Source organism: Antennarius striatus, chromosome 3 (assembly GCF_040054535.1).
Source record: "Antennarius striatus isolate MH-2024 chromosome 3, ASM4005453v1, whole genome shotgun sequence".
NCBI lineage: Eukaryota > Metazoa > Chordata > Actinopteri > Lophiiformes > Antennariidae > Antennarius > Antennarius striatus.
Genome location: NC_090778.1, coordinates 26603249 through 26628257, shown reverse-complemented (window position 1 = coordinate 26628257; position 25009 = coordinate 26603249). Strand labels below are relative to the sequence as shown.

At 49.6% G+C, this 25009-nt stretch overlaps 1 protein-coding gene across 4 annotated transcripts in view; it reads left to right on the top strand.

The window, feature by feature from the left end:
* Window positions 1-25009, top strand: part of LOC137592314 (tetratricopeptide repeat protein 28-like) — a 143514-nt gene that overhangs the window by 27668 nt on the left and 90837 nt on the right. The window contains exon 1 of one of the 4 annotated variants that reach the window (XM_068310399.1): window positions 14170-15420. The exons of the other annotated variants lie outside the window; for them this stretch is intronic. Within the exon in view, the coding sequence (XP_068166500.1) occupies window positions 15394-15420 (27 nt within the window). The 5' untranslated portion in view covers window positions 14170-15393. Of the gene's footprint in view, window positions 1-14169; window positions 15421-25009 lie in introns of those variants that run through there. 4 annotated transcript variants of the gene reach the window in all.

Here is a 25009-nt window from a genome sequence, read left to right as displayed (position 1 = left end):
CTTGAAATCCTGATGTTGCTCATTAAAACTTGACTTTCATGCAGCAGAGTTATGCTGAACAAGCGGCTTCATGCACGACAAATAATTCACAGATCTTTTCAAATGAAATATTTAAATGTCGTGTCATCCCGTCTGCGCTGGGAAGGCCGGCGAGACAGCTTTGTGTGCCCTCCTGAAATAACTAGCATGTCACCAGTCGCGGCGCGTGGCGGCGGCGCAGCCGTTAGCTCCAGGAGAGCACCGCGTGATTTCACTTTCATTACAGAGATCGGACAGGAATATATCCTACTCTGAATTACTTAACATTTTAACTCGCATTAAAACCAGCAGACATCTGCAGCGCGTGGAAATAAAACCTTTACACGGAGCTCAGGCGGGTTGAAAATGAAATATGCCGCGTGAACAAAAATCACTTGATCTCAATTAAATTGTAATTATACATTGAAAACGCTCATATTTTCATTTTTCACAGGCCGCCTGCTGCTGCTGGTTTAAATCTGTGAAGCTAATCTGCTGGATTTAGACGTCAGCGGCAGCATCGGCGACTTAAAGCAGGGGTGTCAAATTCATTTTCGCCGAGGTGCCACATCAGCATAACGGCTGTCCTCAAAGGGCCAGATGTAACTTAAAAATGTAACTAAATGTAACTTAAATTTAATGTAAAATAAATGCAACAACTCCTTAATGTTAAATAACTCTAAATTTATTATTTATTCAAGTCACAGTTTGCTTATTGCTCGGATACAGCATAAATCCTTTTATAAGTCTTTTTATAACTTTTTTTTGGAATGAATTAATAAAATTATTTTATTTTTGGTTGTTCATATTTCACATATAAAATGTCAATTTTAAAACGGGCTCAGTTACTGCATTGTGGGAAATGTAGTTTTTGGTCAAGGCACACTTATTACCTATCTATTTTTAGACATTCTGACCGTTTATGTATGATGTGGTGGGCCACATTTGGCCCCCGGGCCATGAGTTTGACACATGAGACTTACAGGACGCTGAAAGATAACCAATGAGATTATTTGTCTGTTTTTGACGTCACACAGGATCATTTTATTCACACGATGACCCAACAGAGGAGAAGTTTCAGCGACTCCAGACCTTCGTGGCTTCTTCTGCACTCGTTTATATTTTCTGTTAACATTAATATTGACTGAAGGAATGGAATCGAAGGTCCAATCAGCCGCAGGACTGATCATTATCGGTCTCATTAAAGTCTTATAGAAATCACACAATATCATTTTCCCCCCTTCCACCTCGGACTCCTTTCATATTTGGAATTGAATTTTGTTCCTTTCTCCCAACAATGCATTTCCCTCTAACTCACCATGACCTCATCTGAAATTCATTATGTGTGCAGTAAACATTTATTTTTTTTATTTTTTATTTTGCATACATATTAAACCCTCTCGCACCAAACGCGCTCTCTGCCTTCCTCAGGTCCTTCCTGCGTCTCGCTTCATTTGCATGTTCCTCCTATTTGTTTTTGCCTGAGAGACTGTTGACGTGAGGTAATGCAATGCACACAGAGACAGACTGCCCCCCACCACCACCCCTCTCCCTCTATCCACACCCCCATCCCATCCCATCCCACCCCAGCAGCTCCCTTCATATCCGTCCGTCTGTCATGTTAACGGCTTTAAAAGCTGGCGCGTCTGCTGCGTGGACGCAGGAGTGTGACGCGCCTCCACCACACACACACACACACACACACACACACACACACACACACACACACACACACACACACACACACACACACACACACACACACACACACACACACACACACACACACACACACACACACACACACACACACACACACACACACCCTCTCCCGCTGTTCTCCTGCCCTCCAGAGATGTATCTCCAGAAAGTCTGCTCAATTATTTAAACTATCACTGAATTAAATAACACTGCTTTGGGTTTCTTTTACTATCCATCTCGTGATTTTTATGGGTCGTGATGTAATTCATCCTCCTGCTCGCCTTTGCAGACTTTCAAGCGTTTTGATTAGTCACATTTTAGACTGTAGTACAGTGATAAATTATTCAAACTCTCCTCTCTCTCCCAGTCTGATCGTTCTCACCACAGTCGGTCCTCTTCCTCCTTTCCTCCTCCATTGTTTTTGGCTTCCTGTGAAGCTCTGCACACTTTTTCCTCCTCTCCCCTCTCTTACACTTGTCCATTTCACCTTCCTCCCGGCTTTCCATTTATTGTTCAGCTTGTGAATGACTTGGGCCCCCTCCTCGTCGAGCCTCCTGTTCCTTCACCAGCTGCTTTGGAAATGAGCGGGGATGTGGCGCGTTGTGCGCCTGGCACCTCCGCTCCGATCGGGGGTGATGCTGCAGGAGGCGCAGCGCTGCCTGCTGCTCCAGATGCTCAGAATTACCGTGTCCAAACTGCAGGTACCCCCCCCACACACACACACACAACCCCCCATGACTGCTCCCAGCTGCCACTGGAAGGCTGGGACTTCATACAGCTCAGTCGGCGTTTCTTTACGCGCAGCGCGCTCAGGATTTTTTTTTGTTTTTACCACATTACTGCGGTTTCAGCACATCGGAATGACTTTTAAAAAACGAGTCCTGACACATCTGAATGTGATAATGAATGATGCACAGATTGGGGGGGTGGGGGTGGGGTTAAATGTTGTGAACGCGGCTCAATTACTGAAACACAGATAAGATGTAAATCCTGCGCGTAAAATCTGAGCTTTTTTTTGTTTGTTTTAAAGTCCAGTGAGAGCTCCTTCAAGGGGGGTGGGAGCTGGGGTGGGGTGGGGGGGGGGGTCACATGAGTTTAACCCACCAATTAATCCTGCCACTCATCAGCAGCTTGCTTGAGAAGTGGCCGTGGCGCACACTGGAGTTCTGCTGTGCGCTAATTACCGGTTTGCGTCCACCGTGTCAAGGAGAAACAGTGATCACGTGACCGGCTGCTAATCCCCCCCACCCATCTCCACCTCACCCCCCCCCACACACACACACACATCACTCAGGCTGTCAGAATCCTCTCCCTCAACTCCATCAGGTTCAGACGCGTTTCTTCTGCCTCCATCCTTTTCCTCCTCCACCCCTTTTTTTTCTTGTCTTGTCACCCAGCCAGCCCTCTGGCGGTGCTCCTCACAGTTTCCATGGTAATGATATAGTTTCTCATCTCTCTAATGTGATGTCTTATTAGTTTTCATTGGGGCGTGTGCCACTATATTTTATTTCACGCGTCATTTGCTGAGCTTCATCCTCTGTTGTTGTTTTTTTTTTTTTTTTTTTAAAAAAGGGAAAGAAATAAACCCTCATGGTGCATGGCGTGTGAATGCTCCGGTAAGCGAGTCCCCCACCCCCAGGTGAAACGTGGACCCCCGTTTGGTCGACGGCGTTCAGTTACAGAACGGAGATGGATGCTGATGCTGAAGGCGCTCGTCTCCGGGTTGCTCTGCCTTTCCTGGTGGTTTTATGCGACCGGCGCACCGGGGAGGGGCTTCAGCCTCCACCCAGCAGGAGGCAGTGTGTGTGTGTTGGTGTGTGTGTGTGTGTGTGTGTGTGTGTGTGTGTGTGCTTTCATGCATCTGAGACAAACAAGCCTTTATTTCCGCCCGTACCCCCCTCCCATCTGTCTCAGGGAGATGCTGGAACCATTAAAGCCGGCGGTCCGGCGTTCTGGAGACGCTCAGTTTCTGTTCTTTCTAATCGCTGCTTCTATTTGCGGTGGAGTTTTTTTGTGTGTGTTTGCTGATCTCCTCCTGTGGGGTCGTATTGTTCTCCTCTGTGTGAGCGCAATTATACCCAACGCTTTCAGCCTCTGGAGGGAAGAGAGCTGCAGTCGATCGCTGATCAATAACGGCCCAGATGCCTCTGTCAAACGCATCAATACAGCTCCTCCAACGCCGGTTTTTGTTGGCCCTCTGGGGCCCCAAAAAAAAAAAAAGAAAGAAAGAAAGAAAGATGGCCGTCTTTACTTCGGCGCTCCCATCTTTTGCAGATATTTTGCATATTTTTGCAGATATTTTGCACTTTCTTGATGTCCTCTTGTCGTCTCTCTTCATGACGCTCACAGAAACCTTCTCTCCGGTTCTGATGTTGCGACAGAAACTCCGTCTTTTCCACACCGCCCTCCTGGAGGAGGGACGGCGTGCTTCGGTTGGCATCTGTTGTCTTCCCTTCTCCTTCCGGGCGCCGTGCCAGGCATGTGTTTGTCAGATGGCAGAGCTGCTAAGATGGAGGCGTCTAATATATCTTGACACCTTGGCTCCTGCAGCAGCCGGGGTGAACTACACGTACCAGAAGAGGAGGCCCCCCGACTGATTACACCCCTTATTATTTTTAATATTCATCCTATTTTGGCGCCGATTCAGTCGGACAAACGTGTGAAGAATCGTTCCGGAGCTGATTTTATTTCGGGAATGGATGCAAAAGCATCCAAATCCTTCGACGCACATTTACAAGTATAATTTAAAAGCACAGCATAGATCATTCTGCAGGTCCGCCCGTCTCGCAGCGGCGTCCGCGCCCGTCTTATCAATACATTTTCCAGTAAATAAGTCGATGCGTCTGACTCGGTAGTGCAGAACTGCAGCATCAGCACCGTTTCCCACAGTTCCATGCGGCTCCGGATTCGGCCCCCGGAGAGAGAGAGAATTAATCACGCTGTTTAAGATGTGAAATCTGAAGGTGTCCGTTCTTCAGGCCTCTCCTCAGCTTTGGAGAAGCAGATTTAGGTCACGGAGATTTGGGATGTGGGGTGGGGGGTGGGTGAGGGGGCAGCTGGACCTGCCAGAGCTGCCCTGTGGACCGTCTGGATGGGCTGATAGCGCCGCAGAGCCGGTGATCCTCTTTGGGTAACGGTACGGATCTGCATAGCAAGGAGCGGCCCCGGAAACCAGGTGTCGATCCGGATTATCACGCGTTCACACGTGTGAAGTGGTGTTCCCCCAGTCCTCCACCTTCAGCTTTGCCTCAGAAATGAACAGAAATGCACCAATATTGAACCCATTTGTTGTGAAAATCCACTTTTTTTTTTCAAAACCTAAATCAACTTCTTGTCAATTCAATTTCAATTCAAATTCAATTAAAAAAAAAAAAACTATATTTAGCCCCAAAGGGGCAATTGAAGGCACATAAAGCAGTAATGTTGGTGCAAAAGACAGGATTGGTGCACAAAAAGGTAATGCAGAGTGCAAAGACCACAAAACTAGACTCAATACACCAAGAGAGGAAGAAATGGACACTAAAATAAACCATAAAAAGATATTTATAATATAAATAGGTATGATGTAATGAATATGTAAAACTATTAATATGGAGATATGTGGAGGTGCCGCGGATTCTTCAGCTCTCCTCCTAATTGGAAGGTGAGAACGAAGCCGTGAGACGGGCGCGGCGCACCTTTGATTTAATCCGTAAGTGTTAACTTTAATTTTGATCGACGTTAATTTGGCTGGAATCCGGCCTGACTGCGTTTGTTCTGTCAGGATGGGTTTGGAAGTCCGGCCACTTCACATGATCGCATCCCAACCAAACAGGACAAACGTTTACGCACCAGCTGGAAGTCCAATGGATTTCACGCATTTTAATGTCCCTACGGAATTCTGTGGATTTCTCCCGGGAAAACAGAGCCCACTGGTTTGAGTTATGTAAGCCTTTCTGCGTTTTTTTTTTTCTTTTTTCTCACAGACTTTAGTAAAATCCTCCAGATTTTCCGAATGTCTAACAGGTGAGGTCATCGTTTGTTTGTTTTTGTTTGTTTGTCTCGTCAAACGCTGGCAGTTTACGGAACCTGGGATCATAGTTGTCCGCTTACCTCCGTGGCGACCACACACTGCGTGTGGAGGGTGTGATGAAAGACAATGGGTGATTGATGCACACATCTGTTGTGCTCCTCGTGGGTTGGGGGGTGGGGGTGTGGGGGTCAGGGTTGCCCCGCCCCCCCGATGAGAGGTCCTGGGGTGTGGGAAAGCTGGAGCTGGGATAAGAACTCTCCAACTCCAGCTTTCACCAGCGTTGCATCATCGTTTGGCCCGGTTCCCCAACCACATCAATCGGTCCTGAGGCGAGGCCTGTTTACTGGGACGGGCAGTTCAGGGGCGCCACGGGGGCCTCGGGGGCCGCTGCAAGACTCTGAGTTTTTATGCTTCCTGGTACCTGTGAGAAATCAAACCCCACCTCCGCAGGTCGGCAGACAGGCGAAAGTTTAGAACCATTAAAACTTCTTCTCTTCCTCTGTCACTGTCTCTAATCCGTCCATCATGTCTGTCCTCACCACTGTCTCTAATCCGTCCATCATGGCTGTCCTCACCACTGTCTCTAATCCGTCCATCATGTCTGTCCTCACCACTGTCTCTAATCCGTCCATCATGGCTGTCCTCACCACTGTCTCTAATCCGTCCATCATGGCTGTCCTCACCACTGTCTCTAATCCGTCCATCATGTCTGTCCTCACCACTGTCTCTAATCCGTCCATCATGTCTGTCCTCACCACTGTCTCTAATCCGTCCATCATGTCTGTCCTCACCACTGTCTCTAATCCGTCCATCATGTCTGTCCTCACCACTGTCTCGTTTCTTCACCTCCTCACTAGCCTCACTGTTACTCTGGACTGTTGATCTCTAGTGTTTCAGGTCCTCAGAACCGTTCCAGCTCTTCATTGATGTTTGTTATTAGAGCTTCAAAGTGGTCCGTGTGGCTCTGGATCCAGAGCTCTTGTTTCTTGTGTTTATGATTGATGAACGCTCCACGTTAGCATGACGCTATTAGCAACAAGCCGACACTAATAACTCTTCTCCCACGACAGAACAACATCTGGCTTTTGTCTCTGGTGTCAAAGTGACGAAGTAGATGAAGCTGATTTGTTGATCACCTCTCAGAGTGAGGTCACGAAGCGTTTGACAGAAACTCAGACTGTTGACGACAACAGACGGAACAAATAAACCGGCAACGGCTCTTAAAAGCTCTTGAAGGTGAGACGAAGGCCGGACTGAATGAACGAGTTGAAGACGATTGATGAGGAACGCAGAGTTCAGGATGATCAGGCAACGCCTGAGTAATGCCGACTCAGCGTTTCTTCTTGGGTTTGAATGACTCTGCAGAAATACAACATCGCCGTTCCCTCTGGTGCGTCTGTGTCGGACGCTGATGGAGATGTCGTGATGCGACGGGACACCCAGTGGAGTTTGATGAAGTGATGAGTCACAGAGGAGACTGTGAGGAGCGACTCGGGGAAAGACCGAGTCTTCCCGAGCCGGATCCCGTAGGAGGTGGGCGGGGGCGCGGGCGCACAAACGCCGGTGGTGATGGATGAGGGCCGAGCGAGGGAAGGACGAGGCATGAAATGGAACGAGGATGAAGGACGGTAGGAGTCCTGAGGAGGAGGAGGAGGGGGAGACAGAGATGGAGAGACTGGGAGTGGAGGAAGAATGGGGGTCATAGAGAAGCTAACCTACTCTGAAAAATGCTGATGTTTGCTCTTCTATGCGGCGCCGTGGAGGAATTAGCATTTGCTCCGACAAAAATCAGCTTCGTACATCAGGTGAGAATCCGTCCGCCGCCATCGGACCGGAGAAGGTCGAGGCGTGAGCGGGAAAAACGCCGGAAGGTCAAACGGCTGATGTTCAGAGCGATAAGAGTTCATCTCTTCAGCCCTTCTGGTGTTTGTTGGTGAAGATGACGCCATCGGATTCGTGATGCAAACATTAGAATGTAAGCAATTTTTTAATTGTTTTTTTTAAACCTGCGACAAAGAATACGTGGATTTAAATGAACGTTTAACTGTCTTTTATGTCACTTCACCTGCTAATCTGCTGTTATTGAACCAGAACATAATAAATATTATATATTTTTTTATATATATATATATATATATATATATATATATATATATATATATATATATATATTATTATATATAATAAATATTATATAAATATAAGTTGAACAGGTTTTGTGTTGCATTCAAGGACAGTTCCTGCTCTCCATCGAATGAGCTAAAAACAAAGAGAATAAAATCATGGAGCGAACTCAGCAGGGGGGGCGGGGGGGTTGTGATTTAAATTCCCTTCCCCACCTTCAATCCAGGATTTTCCCAGATTTGAGGCGATGGTGTTTTGTCCGGTGTCACATTAATGTGAATGTAATGACTTCATTCCTCAGCCTGCAGCGGTCGGAGGATCCTCTCCCGTGTGCTTCTTTCACCGCGTCTCTAACGACCTTCCAAATGGTCATTTCTACCGGAGGTCCTGCTGGGGGATCTGAGAATTACTGCTGGATTGTGGGTAAATGAAGCTTTCGTTCCGGCTGTGAGCTGTCAGGATGTGTTTGAGGAACGCCGGATTGTACTCATGCGTGTGCACACACACACACACACACACACACACACACACACACACACACACACACACACAGAAGGCGAAGACAGTTTCATCAGTCATTGAGTCACGCTGAGGGTGGCGGCTTAAAGGAGGCGGCGTCCTTTCTGTCTTTTAAAATCCCTCTCTCTCTTTGTCTTTCATCCATTACTCTGTCTGTCACACCTCTTCCATTCTCTCTCTCTCTCCCTGACCTTCCTCGACTCGTCTTCCTCTCTCCATCCCTGTTTCCAGGCCGTCCAGATGGCGGCGTCCAGCCTGGACCTGGAGCCTCCGACCAGGCCGAACCCACCGGCCATACTGGCCACAGCGGCGGCAGACAGGCCCTCAGTGGGAGGCGGCTTCTCCACCACTGTAACGCCCACTGAGGCCACATATGCTAATGAGCTGACTTTAGCGATCAGGCGGATTGGGAGGATGTTGCTCCTCCTGAAAGTTTTCCGACTCTCGGTTGACAGGAGGAAGAGGCTGGAGATGAAGATGATTGGAGTGGAAGAGTCAAAATGACGATGAGGAGCTTTGACAGCATGGGGGGGTTGTGGGGGTGGAGGTGGGTGGAGACAGCATGTGTCTGAGTTTTGATAGGAGAGGACAGGAGACGCTCCCGTCAAACCGCCTCCGACCATCATCAGCGGCTCACACCTGTTCTGGTTCTGGTTCCGGATGCACCTCGCCTGAGGATATTCCTTAAAGCGCTTGTTAGCGTTGGCGGTTGGCTCGGCGTCGTGTTTCAAAGGAAGCGGCGAGCGCAGCTGCTGGACTCAGCTGCTGTCCGAAACGCCGCCTGCATGCAGATGAGTTCTCCCGATGCGTTAGAGCGATGGAGGACGGAACAACACCGCTCGTCCTGTGAGCCGGTTCTGGATTCCGGACCATTAGGCAGGAGTTGAGATGAAAGAGAGTTCTGCCTGCGCTACCGGGCTAATTTAAGGGATTAACACCTGTCCTACCGAGGCACATTAATCCTAATCCTGCTTTAACCCCTTTGATCTGAAGTCAGACTCATTTAAGGAGTTTTAAGAACAACAACCACCAGAAACTGTGGGTACCTGGTAGGGTCCGGTCCACTTCCCCTTCCCACCTAGGGAGGGATGGGGACGTTACTGAATCCTTTTGTGCTTCTGCTTCACAAGAAGTCGGTTCACGTCTGAAGAGCAGGACGTTTGATCACCTGATCGAGGACTAGAGACAGTGTTGAGGACAACCATGATGGACGGACTAGAGACAGTGTTGAGGACAACCATGATGGCCGGACTAGAGACGGTGGTCTAGGAGAGACCAGGTTGGATGGGATCAGAAATGAGTTCCACAGAGGAGCAGCCAAGGTGAGATGTTCTGGAGACAAAATGAGAGACAGCAGACTCTGATGGTTTGGACACGTCCAGAGGAGAGATGGTGAGGATGTTTGGTGAAAGGGTGATGAGGATGGAGCTACCAGGAAAGAGGACAAGAGGAAGACCAAAGAAAAGGTGGATGGATGGAGTGAGGAAGACATGAGGACACCTGGTGAAGAAGGTGAAGAAGGAGAAGAAGAGGAGTGTTGCCATTGTTTCCCATTGAGACTCTGACTTCCTGTTGGGAGGTCATTACCTCCGGCGAGGAGTTAATGTTCTCTCAGCATCTGTTTATTCGTTTCTGCTTTTCTTTGTCTTTTGCTTGAGTTCCTACCAACACACACACACACACACACACACACACACACACACACACACACACACACACACACACACTCGTCTATAATGTTTCAGGAGTGTCGACGCAGCCCTATGTGCGTTTACGAGCGGCGGCCACGAAGCGTTACGAATGAGTTATAACGCACTGCTTAACACATTTACAGAGGAGCGCGTTTGGCGGCGTCCTGACGACCACAGGAACCAGATAGAGAGATAAACAGCCCAGCAGTTAGTCGCTATTAATTACCGCCTGTTGAAGAGACCATCCGTCATAAATCGCGTCTTTAATGGACTTCTTATGATTGTGGTGTGTGTGTGTGTGTGTGTGTGTGTGTGTGTGTGTGTGTGTGTGTGTGTGTGTGTGTGTGTGTGTGCGTGTGTGTGTGTGTGTGTGTGTGTGTGTGTGTGTGTGCGTGTGCGTGTGTGTGCGCGATGGCAACACATGGATGCATTTGATAGGGGAGAGAAAGGCATGAAAGGGACTGTGGGAGAATGGAGATAAATCTGGCGTGGTGGCGGCGGCGGCGGGTAGATAGGTAATTGAAAAAGAGAGGCCTGGCGTGGGTTTTGGGGTTTTGGTAATGAGGGCCTGGAGATGGGCGGGTCCGGCCACAGCGTGGGTTTCCCGTGCACTTTCCCCCCCCCCCGTGCGTGCGTATTTCTGTCGGTGGAAGCGGATCGACACAAACACGTTGAGATTCATTGTCCTGCCTCTCGTCTATGTTTAGCGCCCGGACCACACAGGATCTGCTCCGTCTGACGATGTGGCGGCGCCGCCGTTACAATCGATCCTGCCAACGCCGTGAAAGCCCGCGCCAGTTTAATTCAAACAATATGCCGGCGCCCGTTTCATCCGCGTCCAGCACCGCTGAATTATTAAACACAACTCAAAAGGGGGGGAGGTCCTGCTACTCCGATCGCGGCGGCGCGGAAATCCGCTGCTGAGCGACTCCAGAGGGGAGAAGAAGAAGGAGAAGAAACAACCAATCAGGAGAGGAAGAGCAGGATCGCCACTTTGGTTCCGATGCGTCATGTGATCAAAATGAAAGCGTTGCGCATAGAGAGAACTTACAGTAACTTTAACGACTCCAGTAAATGTACTCAGTTACCTTCCATCAGCGGCTGTTGCTAGGAGACGATCTCCTTACAACCTGACCTTTGACCTTTGGGCCTCAACCCGTCCTGACGGAATCGAGCAGATTGGGACGGGTTCCCATCAGCGTCACCCACTCGTCTGAGTTAGAGGCGGAGCTACGAAGCTGGCCTCCCCCTGGAGAAACCATGGAGATCCCCCATGGTGCACCACGGTGTGCGTGTTGCGCTCTGCAGACAGGACCCCACCGCTCTGAGATACACACAGCCTCATTAATTAGAGCCTCTCATTACACCCCCCCCCACTTCAAGCTGCAGACACTTAATCAACACTGAGCTCCGGGTGAGACGCACGCCTCACGTGGTCCACGGCAGCCTGACTTCTGACACATGATCATCAGAACGCAGCGCCGTGGCGGAGGTGAATGAATGAATGAATGAATGAATGAATGCTGATGAGGGTTATTTGGTTGCGGTGACAGCAGACAGGCTGGAAATCAGCGCCGTTTAACGCTTTTATTATGAGGGTGTTGTTAAACGTTTGGGCGCAGATCCATCCGCCTGACGCGTCCCGACGCGGAGGTGATCCGTCACACGCTGACAAACTAGACCCCAACCCTGAACTGGAGATAGAAGAGGTTTAAAAGGCTTAAATAATAATAATAATAATAATTATAATTATAATATAATAATAATAATAGTAATAATAATAATAATAGTAATAATAATAGTAATAATTTTTTTTTAATTTGTATTTTTTTTAATAATAATAATAGTAATAATAATAATAGTATTAATAGTAATAATGATGATATATAATATTATTATTATTGTTATTATTATAAGGGTCATTAAAGCGGCATTCATATCTGTTGCTCAGGTGAGTCACAGGTGCTTGTATGTCGCCGTGTCTGCGCGCGGCATTAGCCCCCCCATGCCCTCCCCCAGGTAATTTATCGCCTTCATACTTCGGCCCCTTATAATTAAAAGGCCGCTGTTTATTCAAATGAGGGCAGATAACACGCAGAGACACAGCCGGAGTCTGCGTGGAAATAAATCACCCCCCCCCCACATCCTCCCACCCACCCCACACCCCCGGCTCCTCTGAGGACCCTCCTGACAGTTTGCTGTTTGCTGATATTTTTTTGAGTAGGGTCTGCCCAGGTCACGTGGACTGAGAAGCGGGTTGTTGTCGTCACCGGGGAGGGGGTCAGGTAGGAATTTAACGCTTGCTGTTGCCTTCAAATTCTGCAGGGGTGCGCTGGTAAGGGGTGGCCAATTGGGTGGGGGGCTCCTCCTCCACCTCCTCCTGTGAGTCCATTTGAGGAAGACTTGATCATCTAAAACGCTTCCAAGTTTCTGTTGGATTTATTTAATCCAGAATGAAAACCGAGTTGCTTCTCATGGAGGAAAAAGATTTGTTCGTCCTGCAGAGAATAATCATAAAAAAACAACAACAACAACAACAACAACAACAACAACAATCCCAGTTCCAAGGACGTTTTCTGTGCAGGAAGTCGCCTTCACGCCGATCTCTCCAGAGAACTGAAAGCACAACACAAAACAGGTTTTCATTGCCATCGCTGACGTCAAATCGACTGCCCCCACCCCCCACCTACAACTGATCGAAACGTGCACATTTCTGAGGCCATGGGTTGGCACGAACAAGAAAAGGAAGCGTAAACTTTCTAAATGGCGTCCAAGTTGTGGAAAATGAAGGAGGGCTTTTTTTTTTTTTTCTGGTTTCCCTCTGAAGGAGGCTGGAGTCTGATTTCCTGTGTGGCTCTGATTGGGAAAGCAGAGGCAGGAGCAGGGAGACGGCTCCTGGATGGAGATGCCAGATGACGGGCTTCGCTTCCAGCAGGCTGCTGCTGAACGGCGCACAGAAGCGGCCTTGGATCGATCATCAAACGGCCTCTTGTGGAACAATCCCTGGTGGTAAACCCGCGTCAGGTTCGGGGCGTTCCTGCACGGCTGAAAGTGAACAGAATCGTCCGAACGCTTCCTGCGCTGGATGGCGTCGAGATCTGGAGGGGGGTGGGGGTGTCGTTCCGTTTGGATGCCAGCTGCGCCGGCGGAGGTCGTGTCAAGAGTTGTGATCATGTTCATCCATGCGGATTACCGAGGGTCTCATTGAGTCCCTGAACGCAGCGGGAGTTGATCCATAAGACCATATGTCCTCCTGCCCCCCCCCCTTCTCCATGCTTGTCTTTTTTTTCCCTGGGTGACCCCGAGGACCCCTCCCTGACCCCCAAAGAGACACCGGCTCATCGACCAGCTTGCAGCTCCATAGAGTCCATTACCTAAACCAATTTAGATCACAAGCTTATTGTTTCAACCGACTCGGCGGCGGTATCGACCTTTTCTCCGCCGCTGGGGAGGAAACTCCTCATGAAGGCGCCATCGTTCAGTTCCTGGACTCATCCTGTCACACGTCAGTGATGGATCCTCTGGTTTGGTGCTGGAGCAACTGGGTTCAGCACCAGTAAATCCATCCTGACTGTTGATAGCGGTTCCGTTTTAAAACTGTTTTCGTTCTGTGACTGTGGCGGCGGCTGTGGTGAGAGGTTTCCACCAGAAGAACCAGCACCCTGTTCTCAATTTTTATTCAGCCCGCTTCGACTAGTAAGGATTAAAAAAAAAAAAAAAATCCCTCTTTAAGCTCAAGAACGAAACCCGGCGTAAGCAAACCGAAGCCTTTGGTGATGACGTGCATCTGATGGCTTGTGTGCAGTGAAATGTTGTGCAGTATAATAAATGTGACAGCTGGTTTCAGGAACGCAAACACAAACAGTGCTGCGAGTGTCGATGCTCCATTCTGTTTCGTGCAGGAAAAAGTTCACCGTTCCCACCAAGAGAAACCTCGTAACCTCTCCTGACCCGGACCCCGCAGCCTCACAGGAGTTCAGAGGGTTTGTTAGTCCAATCTCTTCAAGTCATTAACACGGGCTTAAACTGAGATTAGTGTCTGCAGGTTCACAAAGACCTGCTGAGCACCTGATAGAAGCATCTGCAGTGTGGTTCTAACGATCCTTAGGAGCCCTTTAAGAGACTCCAGGAGGATGGATTCAGCAAAAACGTTAAATCTTTGTGAGTGGGGGTTGGTTCTGGTCGTAACTGCCTCTAAATTACCAGACTGGAAATATATGGCGCGGAGATTATAGATCCTGCTGGACATTGAGCTAATATATATATATATACTGTATATATTTTGGTTTTACGCACAACACTGTCAGCATCCACTGCTTTATGTGCGGCATGTTGGACTGGAACATGATGGCACATGCCTGGAAAATTGTCCTCACCAAACCGCAGCGCACATCCTGTCTGGACGGCAGCGTCAGCTCCGTGCGTAAACGTGAGGCGCACTTCATTTGTTCGGTGAACGCGCGGCCGGCGGCGCTATGACCCGGCTGCCTCCATCCGTCCAGCCCCGCTCCTCTGGTTCATGTCTGCTCACTGCGAGGCTGCAGGAGCGCAGGGAGGGAAGTCATCTGAGAGCCGCGGTCCAGTTTGTTGCAGTTGCAGGAATCAGGATATCCTTCCAGCTCCTCACACAGAAATTCCAGGGATTTTTTTTTTTGCGTGTGTTTTTTTTTTTTTTTTGTAGTTGTACTCCCTCCTCCTGCTCTTGAAAGTAAATCTCCCTGCTTGTCGCGCTTGTCTTCACCGGCCTGAGCTTGACTGTTTCTCCACGAATACTTCCAAAAGTGTATTTCCCCACTGTGATTATTTTTTTTCTTCCACTATTTGGCGCACGTTTGTCGTCTGATCGCTCTCTCTGGATGGAACCGCGCCGGGTCGGTGCTGTAGTTTTCTTACAGAGACCACTTTGTTTCGGAAAAGTTTAAGAATATTTTCCTCATACGCAGCCCCAGGATTTGGGGGGCGCGATCCTGCGTACCCGACAGAGGAGGCTTCACAACGGACTCCTACTTTTGGATTTACGCACAGGAACCTTCGCCTCAAACGTTGTCATCCGACCGCATGTGTCTCTGATTTATTCCCGGAACTCAAATGTGGATTTAACCCGTGTCTGATTCGTGTTGACTGTGCCATATCTCTCTCTCCCCCTCCTCCCTAAAAAAAAAATTGCCGCAAAGCCGAGTCTCGCACATCATGCATCGCCAATCGGAGAAAATCTGCTGCAAAATTGAGGGAAGTGGAGAGGCAGCATGACTTGCGCTCTGGATTTCTTTGAATCTACATTCCATTCTCACATAATATCTTAATGCTGTTCCATTTTGGTTTACAAATATGATGAAATGGCAGCCCCGGAAGAAGGTGAGTCACTCTATTATACATGTTTATTAACGCGATAATAACGGTTCTCTGTGGATCAAACTTGGAGAGAGAGATGGTGGGGGGTGGGGGGTGGGCAGGCTTCGGTTCCTTTACTACAGAACCGACAGACAGGAACCAGAACGCACCGATCGGTTCTGAAGTGGAACCAAAGAACTGATAAGAAATAAGTTTTCATCGCCCTTCTGATGAGATTTCTCTGTTTCCATCCAAATAAAGAGGGGGCAGCAGCAGCTGTTTCTGCACCCCACTGTACACAATCTATAGTTTAAATCCTAAAGGGACAGGCGGGGGGGTGTAAAGGCTGTTGTGTTAATATTTGAGCCTGTTTTATTCTTGTATGTTCACCCGGACTCACAATCTGGATGCGGTGATTTACGCGTCCGTCTTGAATCGGAGTCCAATCCTGTGTCCTGTTTTCAAGGATGACATTTTAAATGTGATTTACTCCAAAAGTCAAAAAAGAAAAAGAAAAAGAAAAACAACCCGAACTGGACTACATCTTTAAATGTCCATAATGTTTGGGAGGAGTAAAAACCCACGTCGTGGTTTCTTGTTTCCACGATCAGACACACGTTTCTCTTGGAGAAAATATGTATCCTGCATGCAAGCCATGGAGTATTACAACATGGAAAATATGTGAAAATCATCTGGGGTCTATAAAGAATTAGAAACAGAAAAAAAAACACAAAAAAACCCCTCTGTTTGGAGGTTCCACCGGCAGGGGGCGCTTGTCTGACACCACCATCCTTCCTTTGCAGGAGTGGATGTTGCCACTGCTCCCAGTGTCCAAGCCACATAAATGGAAGTCTGGGAAACACTTTTCACTCCTCCATCAACTTGTTATGTATCATCCTAAATTTTTATTTTCCCAGAAGGCTTTGCTCAACTGCGGCGTTTTAACATTGACGTGATTTATGTCTCTCTGCCCCGGATACTTGTGCTTTCTCAGCTGAGACTGGATGATGATGATGATGATGATGATGTTCTGTCTGTGACTGCCAGCATAAGCAGCGCTAGCTACCAGCGCTAGAACTCATGTAATCTCTGCTGGTGCGTGGCGACTCCCTTTGGTGTGTTCCACAGCATCTCTGAATGAATCCTGTTCCTTTTTCTTTTTTTTTGTGTGTGTGTTCCACACTGACGGCGTTCCCGTGGATAATCCCATCCTGATGCGCCAGATGAAAGCCAGCGATCAAAACCAAATCTTTTTTAATGTGAAGCCATCAGCAGAGGAATAAAAGCTGGAAAGCACGTTTCTTATTGATGCGTACAGCTATGCAGCGAATCCGGACTCATCCGTGAGACCCCCCTCTGAGGAGCTAAAAGCCTCTCCTCTCTGGAGCGATGGATTCCCGGCGATACTGCGGTCGTTTGTGCCCAACCTGAAAAAAATGTACAAAAAAAAACCATCCTAAAAGTAGCGTCGTCCTTCATGTATAGATTCTCCTTTCATCATTTTTTTTTATTTTCCGGAGCACTTATTCCTGTAGCTCTCATCAAGGAGGAACACGGCCGCTCTGTGGTGTGTGATGATGATTAATGAATCTGTTGGTGATGCTGGATGCATAACCATGAAGCACTTAGAGGCGCAAACACATGAAAGCATCGACATTGTTCCCTCACCCTGAACTCTGGTTCACTGCCAATGATGTCCTCTGCTTTGCACAGATATTGAACCCAGCAGGCAGGACATGAGTATGAAAACAGCTATTGTGGCTCCCGCCTTGTAAAGGAAGTCATTTCTGCATTTTCTGCAAAAAGATGCTCTCGCTGTGATGCCACACAAAGAGAGCCTTGAACGTTCCTGACATGGCTTCTTCTTCATCTTGCTTTTTTTGAGTTGTTGTGTTTTATTTTTTTAACCCTCCATCTCAAGTTGGATGAGAATTGTGGGAGAATCAAATTGATTCGAGCGTCTCGTCCAGATTTACTTAATGGATTACGCTCCAAAATACCAAATCTGTGATGTTGAAGAGAAACGAGAGCGATTCCCTTGAACTCGGATAGCTTATCTGTTCTGGAAAGAGAAACAGACTGGAATCATCCCTCGCAGGGGATTTCAGTGATTAACTCTGTTTTTCTGCTATTCTGGTGGAGTGTCTCCTACTACCCCAGCTGGTTTAGAAGCATCTGTTGCACAACGTTAAAAACGTTGACGAACCCCCTGACCGCTGGATCAAAAAGTCCAGATTGACCAATCCACAGGCAACCCCGTCATTTAAAGTAAAGACACATCTGTTGTGTTTGTGAGGCGTTCAGAATGCTAACACGGTCAACACGGGTCAAGCAGCAGCTAGAAAGACTGTTAACATTGTGCTAAAGCCTCAAGATCATAGCTAGTAGCTGCCCAGAGGTTGAGACATTGAGCGCCAAGATGGCGACGTTCCTAAAAACACAGGATCTTCAAGACGAGCTACAAAAATACTTTTGTTGATGACATTTTTGCAGAAGATGTGCTGTAAAGTCCATCCCTGGTGCTCGTTTTTGGCGGTTTGGACCCGGCGGTGGACTCCCGTGGGTTCCCTGTGACTCCAATACCTGTCTGTGGTTTGTTCCTCATTGAATGAAATACCCGTCTTTGCTGCCAGATGTGTTTCCAAGTCATCGCTGCCCGATTGGCGCCGAGTGGCTTCAGGAGCTGTTAATAAGTGGGACGATCTTGTATTTTCGTAGGAAGACTCTGCGTCTAGAGTTCACATTATTCTTGTGGCGGCGCAGCCGGAGCGAAAAAGGAAGCGCCTGTTTGTTTTTCGTGGTCGTCCTCGTCGACAGGAAGTCCTCTCACCTGAGAGGAACGGGACGCCCTCGCTCGCGTTTTTTCCCGCGGGAGCTCGGACTTTTTTGTACCTCCAGCCGGCGCGGCTTTCACATCTAAGTCCATGTTCATTGGCTTTTCGCCGCGGGGGAGTTTGTCATGCTGCTTTTACTTTTTGATTCGGTTTTATTTATGAGCTCTCCCGTCGAGGGAAAGTCCTATCTCTTCCCCCCCCAGAGGTCCATCAGTCCATGTGACGTCTCCTGGCGGGAAGCGGCGTAGCGGCTTTGGAATATATTTGCGCAAGGAAAGGGAAAACCTGTAAGAACAGGAAGGGAAGACACATCCAAGGAGAGGGCAAAGTGGGCAAGACTGTCAGACGGGGCAGGAATCGCCTGGGAGAGACTACCGGACAAAGACCGAGATACATCAGGGGGCAAATGACGAGGCCCGGATTGGAGTGTTGTAGGACATAGGGAGAAGGATGAGAATGTCGGTGGAGTCGGACACTTTAGATTGGTCAGGAAAGTGAGAGAGATGCTGGAGGAGATGGGGTGGATCGGAGCGAGGGACCCTGGAGTGATGCTGCGGGGGTAATTAATGATAGCGAGCGTTAGCACCTGCTGTACCTGATGCTGCGCTGTATTCACGGCCCAGCGTTCCGAGCGGAACGGGATGCGGAAGCGTGGCTCTGCCACGGCCCCATCCTCCTGGGATTGATGGAGTAGGGGGGGGGTGGGGGATTGGGCCAGATATGGAGCGGGGGTGGGGTGGGGGGGGGGGTGTTGCGTTAGTAACAGCGACTCAGCAATCCAGTCCGACGCGTCCCGTGGGGAGATACGGACGAAAAAGTAGAGCGTCCGTGGAATGCGAGGCCTCCGATTGTGGTCAGGCGTATCCGGGGGGAGATGCAGGGTTACAACCGGTACGCCAACCCCCCCCCCCCCCCCCGACTCCCCCAGGAGGTCTGTCAAAATACAACAGGAGAAACAATAGGGACAATCCTGCCCTGCCTCCCATTAATCCTCATTCCTCCGACCTGAGCATTCCACCAAGAGCAGAGATGGATTTTTTTTGGGGGGGGGGCGAGTGGTAAATGCAAAAGATTGATTTATGTGTGCAACAGTCCATTTGTAATGTTTTACTCCGAGCCTCAGTGCGCTCGTTCCTGATTGGCCGGAGCTCTCCTTTACCCCCCGCTGCTTCCGCTCGAAACAAATGGAGCCGTGTTTGAGTTTATTGAGGTCATCGTTCCAGGGTGTGGTCAAGCTGAGCACCCCCACCCCCCCATGGGGGTGTGAAGTGGTCCTAACCTGATGGACCACGTCAATAGGAACACATTTCCTTGTTCTGTGAAGTGGAACAGTCCGCTTTCAGGGCTAAACTCGATTCTTTTCATCAGGTTAAGCTCCTGCATTTTGTCCGCCGTCGAAAACGCGATGAATAAGGAGCATCGACGGCACCGGCTGGGGGGTGGGGGGGGACGCGGACGCATCACTTCAGCTCACCGCCTGGAAAACATGCATTCTTTCCTGCGTTTCACAACATTTATCAGAGCACAGCTGCCAAAACCGCACTTCCAACATTCCTTTCTTAACTCCACACTGGAGCGGCTCCAGGGTGGGGGTGGGGGGGGGTGGCCGGCTCAGTCCCATCCCGGGGCCCCCGCAGCTGTTTCCGTCCGGCCGACGCAGGTCGTGACAGACGAGCGCGTTCTGAAGTCGGCCTGTGATCTCGCTCGGACGGCGACGCGTGAAGATCGGCGCTAATGCCCCCCACCGCCTCACGTCGACGCCCCTAAATCCCGCTAATTCCAACTCGTCTTTTGTCGGAGATGGGATTCGTAATCCCGTCTTTTGAAGGCTTGATTTTCCAGGAGTGTGTCCGTATCCGAGCCGCGGCCCGGACCAGACATTCCGTTCCTGGCATTGATCCGGTCTGGCTCAGGATGGGTCACTATGTAGTCTGGAGTGCTTATAACACGCTTCATAAGAGAGAGGCAGATGATCCCGCGTCGTTTTTCCCTTTTCCCCGTCTTGAAGGTGTTTTTGCAGTCAAACAGCGCGACAGACGGCGTCGGCAGAGCTCTTTCCCGGGGGGTGGGGGGTGCCCAGAGCAGATTGTTCCAGTCGCCTGGCCTCCTCTCCGGCCGCTCCGGCCCCGGCCTCCTCTTACTTTCCCTGAATGCATCTCAGAAACGTTTTTTACTGCCGGCTATAAAAACTCCAGGAAGGAAAAGAGAAACGGTGCTGAGCGTGACCCCCCCGACCTCTCCCGTCTCCGTCTCTAGGGGCTCGGAGTGGAGCTGCCGTTCCTTCCTTGACTATTTGGATTTATTCATGCCGGGATGCTGATGTCACAAATGCGTTTAGAGCCAGGGGGTGGGGGGGTGGGGGTATGTGTAGCTCCACGTTCTCCTGAGGGGTGGGGGTGGGGGGCTCTCTCCGAAGGGAGACCCAGGATTCCGGCACCCTTAACAAGGCAGACAGACAGGTGGTGACTGACAGGCGTGTGGAGATGGATTTGGTAATGAGGTCTGCAGAACAATCCTCTGTGGCCCCCCCACCACCCCGCCCACCCCCCATGTTCCACCATCTCAAATGATCTCATGCCTCATGGACTTTATATATTTAACTAAGGGATCTGTTGCAGTGTAATAGAGCCCCCCCCCCCACCAATACCAACAATACCCCCCCAACACCACCCCAGCGTTGCTTCCTGCTGAGCGTCTTCTCCAGGTTTCCGTCACCTACAGCCAGAAAGAAGACGTAAAAGCTCTATCAACGTGTGTGTGTGTGTGTGTGTGTGTGTGTGTGTGTGTGTGTGTGTGTGTGTGTGTGTGTGTGTGTGTGTGTGTGACGTTGTGTGTATTTTGATTTTTTATTTATTTTTTTTTGCATTTGTCTTCAAGTCTCTCTGAAAACGGTCGTCCTGACAGGTGAGCGATGTCCCTGTCAGGTAGGACATGATTTATGGAATCGCTGCTGTAATATCATCCATCAGAGATACTCAACTACTGTACCCCCAGCCCCCACCCCCTCTCCTCTGTTTTACCCTCCCATCCTATTCCCTTGGCCTTTTCTCGCATTGTTTTTCCTGCAGCTGGGGGGGATGGGGGGTCAGAGGTCAAATCAGAGCTTGTATCGTTCGCCGGCTCTCCGGGTACCTGCTGTCCAGACCTTCCCCAACTCTTCCGTTATTTTAAATAATGCCTACATTTACCAGCGTGTGAGATGCGCTTGCACTTTCCGCCACCTGTCCAGATGCTCTGCAGACCAAATGTTGCGTTCAGTCCTGCAAACGCCGCTCTAAACGCCACTGTTCCAGCTGCCCCCCCCCCCCCCCCAAAAAAAGAGAACCGGCAGACGATCGCTGGGCGGAACGGAGGACTGTAACTTGGCAGACAACAGTTGGTGTAACGCTTCAGGTGTGAAATTACCCTCCAATTTACATTTGGGAGTGTGTGTTAGTGTCGTCGTCTTCATCGCAGGAACAATGTAGTCTTTATCAGGGGGCGGCGGCGCGGCGGCGCGGCGGCGGCGTCTGCCAGGATGTTAGAGCTCCCCCATTAAGCCCGGGCGAAGCTACGGCTGCTGAGTCAAACTGCTGAGGCCGGCGTTATAATGAATTGATATATTATACCTTACAGACACCGAACACGTCTCGTTTGTTGCCGCCGGGCAGAGCATGGGTTTATTTTACAATCCTGCCCCCACCCCCCGGGGGGAGGGAGAAGGCCTCGCCAGTCCGGCGTTTTGGACGTGTGAAGTTACCCGTGCCTGAATCTGTCAGCGAACGCGGATTCATGTGTCCATCAGGCTCTGATGTGGGGGGGGGGGGGGGGCGCGGCCTTGAGCAGAACGGCTAAACGGCAACCTAGCTTAGCATCGACAAACGTCAGCGTAGAATTTCCCAGGGTTCCGTGCGTGTGGCGCCGCTTTGAGGGAAGCGGTTCCGACGTTCACGCCGAAGGATCTGCTTCTTCCTGTCCGAACGACGCCTTCATGCATCTATGCATGGAGCTGCTGCCCCCCCGCCTGCAGGACGGCCTCAGGCGGAGCAGGTGGAGGGTGGTGGGACACACACACACACACACACACACACACACACACACACACACACACAGTCCTCGATTGTTAATGCAGTACGGGAAAAAAAGCGCTGATCTGTTCTGTGGGCAGGTGCTCCGAAATTAAAGCCGTCCTCCATGTGCCAACTCGCTCGCCGTCCCAAATGCACAATTCCGCTCTGTTGATGGCGTCGAGTGTGTGTGTGTGTGTGTGTGTGTGTGTGTATTTTCTGGCAGTTGGCGTTTCGAATTGCGTCTCCTTGGCACGGCGTTGAAGTTAATTTAATAAGTTGCTTTTGTCCCCGTCGCTGCGATTCTCCGGTTGATGGAATTACGCGGTCTGGACTTCTTAATCGATTCAAATTTAGCCGGTCTCTCATCTTACAGGCATTATTTTAGGTGTCTTTGTTCATCAAGAAAACATATTACCCCCGATGTAAGCGTGGATTAACGGTGTCGCCCGAGGAACGGAGGGTGTCTCCACGCCGGAGCAACAGTGTGGAGAAAGACTTTGACATGTAATCTCTTGCTCGTCTTGTCGTCTTGTTTCTGTCCTCGTTTTTTTTTTTTTTTTGTCGTCTTCATTCCGCGCTTTTGTGCTGGAAAAATCAAAAATCCTCTTGACATTTGGAATGGATTTCTAATCAAAGTGCGAGACGAACGTAACGGCGGCGGGATTGAGCTGTCAGTCGCTTTTGGAATCCTCTATTTTACAGGAGCGGGAAGCAGACGTGATGAAAAATGTTCCAACAATAGCAAAAATTGCTGATCAATACGCCTCCTCCGGGGGGGCCCCCATCTGCCGCCGCCGCGCCGTACGTGAAGCACGTTTCCTTTTGCAAATGGAGTTTGTCATTCGCCGTGGCGACGCAGACAGATGGACTGGCAGGTTGACAGATAATGGAGACGCCGGCGTGGCGGGCGACACTCCTTCTGAGATGACTCTTTGACTGTTATCGCAGCCACTCGTCCCCGCTCCCATAAAGGGAGGCTCATTTAATTCCCCGTCCTCGTTTCCTGCCGTGACAGAAACTGTCGTCTCGTCTCAGGAAAAGCAAACGGGAACCGACCCGGGGGGGGGGGGGGCGGGGGCGGCGCCAACCGGGTTCCTTTCTGCCCGGGTTTTTATCCCCGTCTCAATCAGAACGCATCTTTAAGTGCTTTCCTGCTCAGGAAATTAGCGTCAAATGATCTTGTTTAAACGTCTTCTCGCCTGGTGTGATGGTGAGTCCTGGGGGAGTTGGGAGAGGATTCAGATTGGCTTTTGGGGGGGGGGGGGGGGGGTAGGGTATAAAACCTGATTAGAATATGGTTTGAGTTAATTAACTTATTTTTTCTCATTCCATCTATCTGTTTGTAATCTAATTACAGATGGCGGGTTTTTTGGTTCCTATCCAATGTAACCGGTCCCATGAGGAGAAGGAGGTGAAAAGCGACACCTCCCTTTCAAAAGCTTACCACCCCCCCCCCCTCAACCCCTTCCCCATTTGCTGAAGAGTTAACAGATGTGATGTCAGAGCAATCAGAAAGCTTTGTCTCCGTCAGCCTGACGCTCTTATTCCATCCGGCGCCTCCAAACCATCTGATTATTTAACGAAGTCGGGTAAACGTGCGTTTTTTTTGTTGCAGGAAACAACGACCTGCCTTCTTCGGATACATCGGTGACAATTCCGACACGACCCGTCGAACAAATTGCATCATGCTTTTACGATAAAGGAGAACGATGAGTGCGTTGTAATTGGATAGGGTAGCCGAGCCGTGGCACCTCTCCAGTAGATGTCGGGACCCCAGACGTAATCGCCAACAGATGGTGGAGGACCTCGGAATGTCCCTCGTCCTTCCTCTGTTCCGCCTGTTTCCACCAACTTCTTCTGAGATTTTTCCGTCAAACTTCCTGGAGTGGAGCGAAACTTCTCCACGCTGACATCCCGTTTTGTTTTCCCGCCTGTTGAATATCTGAGCACTTCTTGTCATGGTAGCAAATTGGAAAGATCAAAAACGACTCTTCAACTTGCAGTTGAAGGCCAAAAAAAAACCCCTATTCAAGCGCTTTTGTCTCCCCTCAGAGATGGCACTCATATTAGTGCGAACGTCTTGCTTTCCTGTCTCGCATCTTCTTCTTCCCTTTCTTGTCTAAATACAAACCCCTCATCTCTCCCGGTCTATCTCTCTGTACTCCATCTTGATGTCACTCTCTCTCAGGAAGAAACAGCCTTTAGGTGTAAATTGGCCCATTTCTCACATTTCATTTGCGAAAGTCGGTGAAGGTAAAGACGAGCGGAGGGTGGGAGGAACCTGCCAGCCTGGCGCGTTGGTGTTCATTATTCTGCCCGGGTCCTTGAAACGACGAGATCTGATCTCAAACCAGCCTGAAATCTCAGGGTAAACCCGTCACAGTGTGTACACAAGCAACGGCGGTCATGGGACCAGACGGGCTCGGCGGTTCCGTAAGCGAAGAAAAATATCAGGACATTTGCGTTATTCTACAAATGTGTGGGTCCGGAAAAGCATAAAATTAGATATCCGTGGAGCATAAAATTAAATCTGAGACCTCCACAAAAAGGTCAAAGGATATTTTCAAACTAAACCCACGATTAGCTTTCTTGTTTGACATACGACGTTAATGCCGGGTAGGAAGTCACCCAGTGTGGAATTGGTATGTCCAGCCGCACGTTAATCCAGCTTTGAAGTCTTTTTAAGTCCTTTGTGACCTACTAAAGATTACCCATTATTTCCCGTATTGT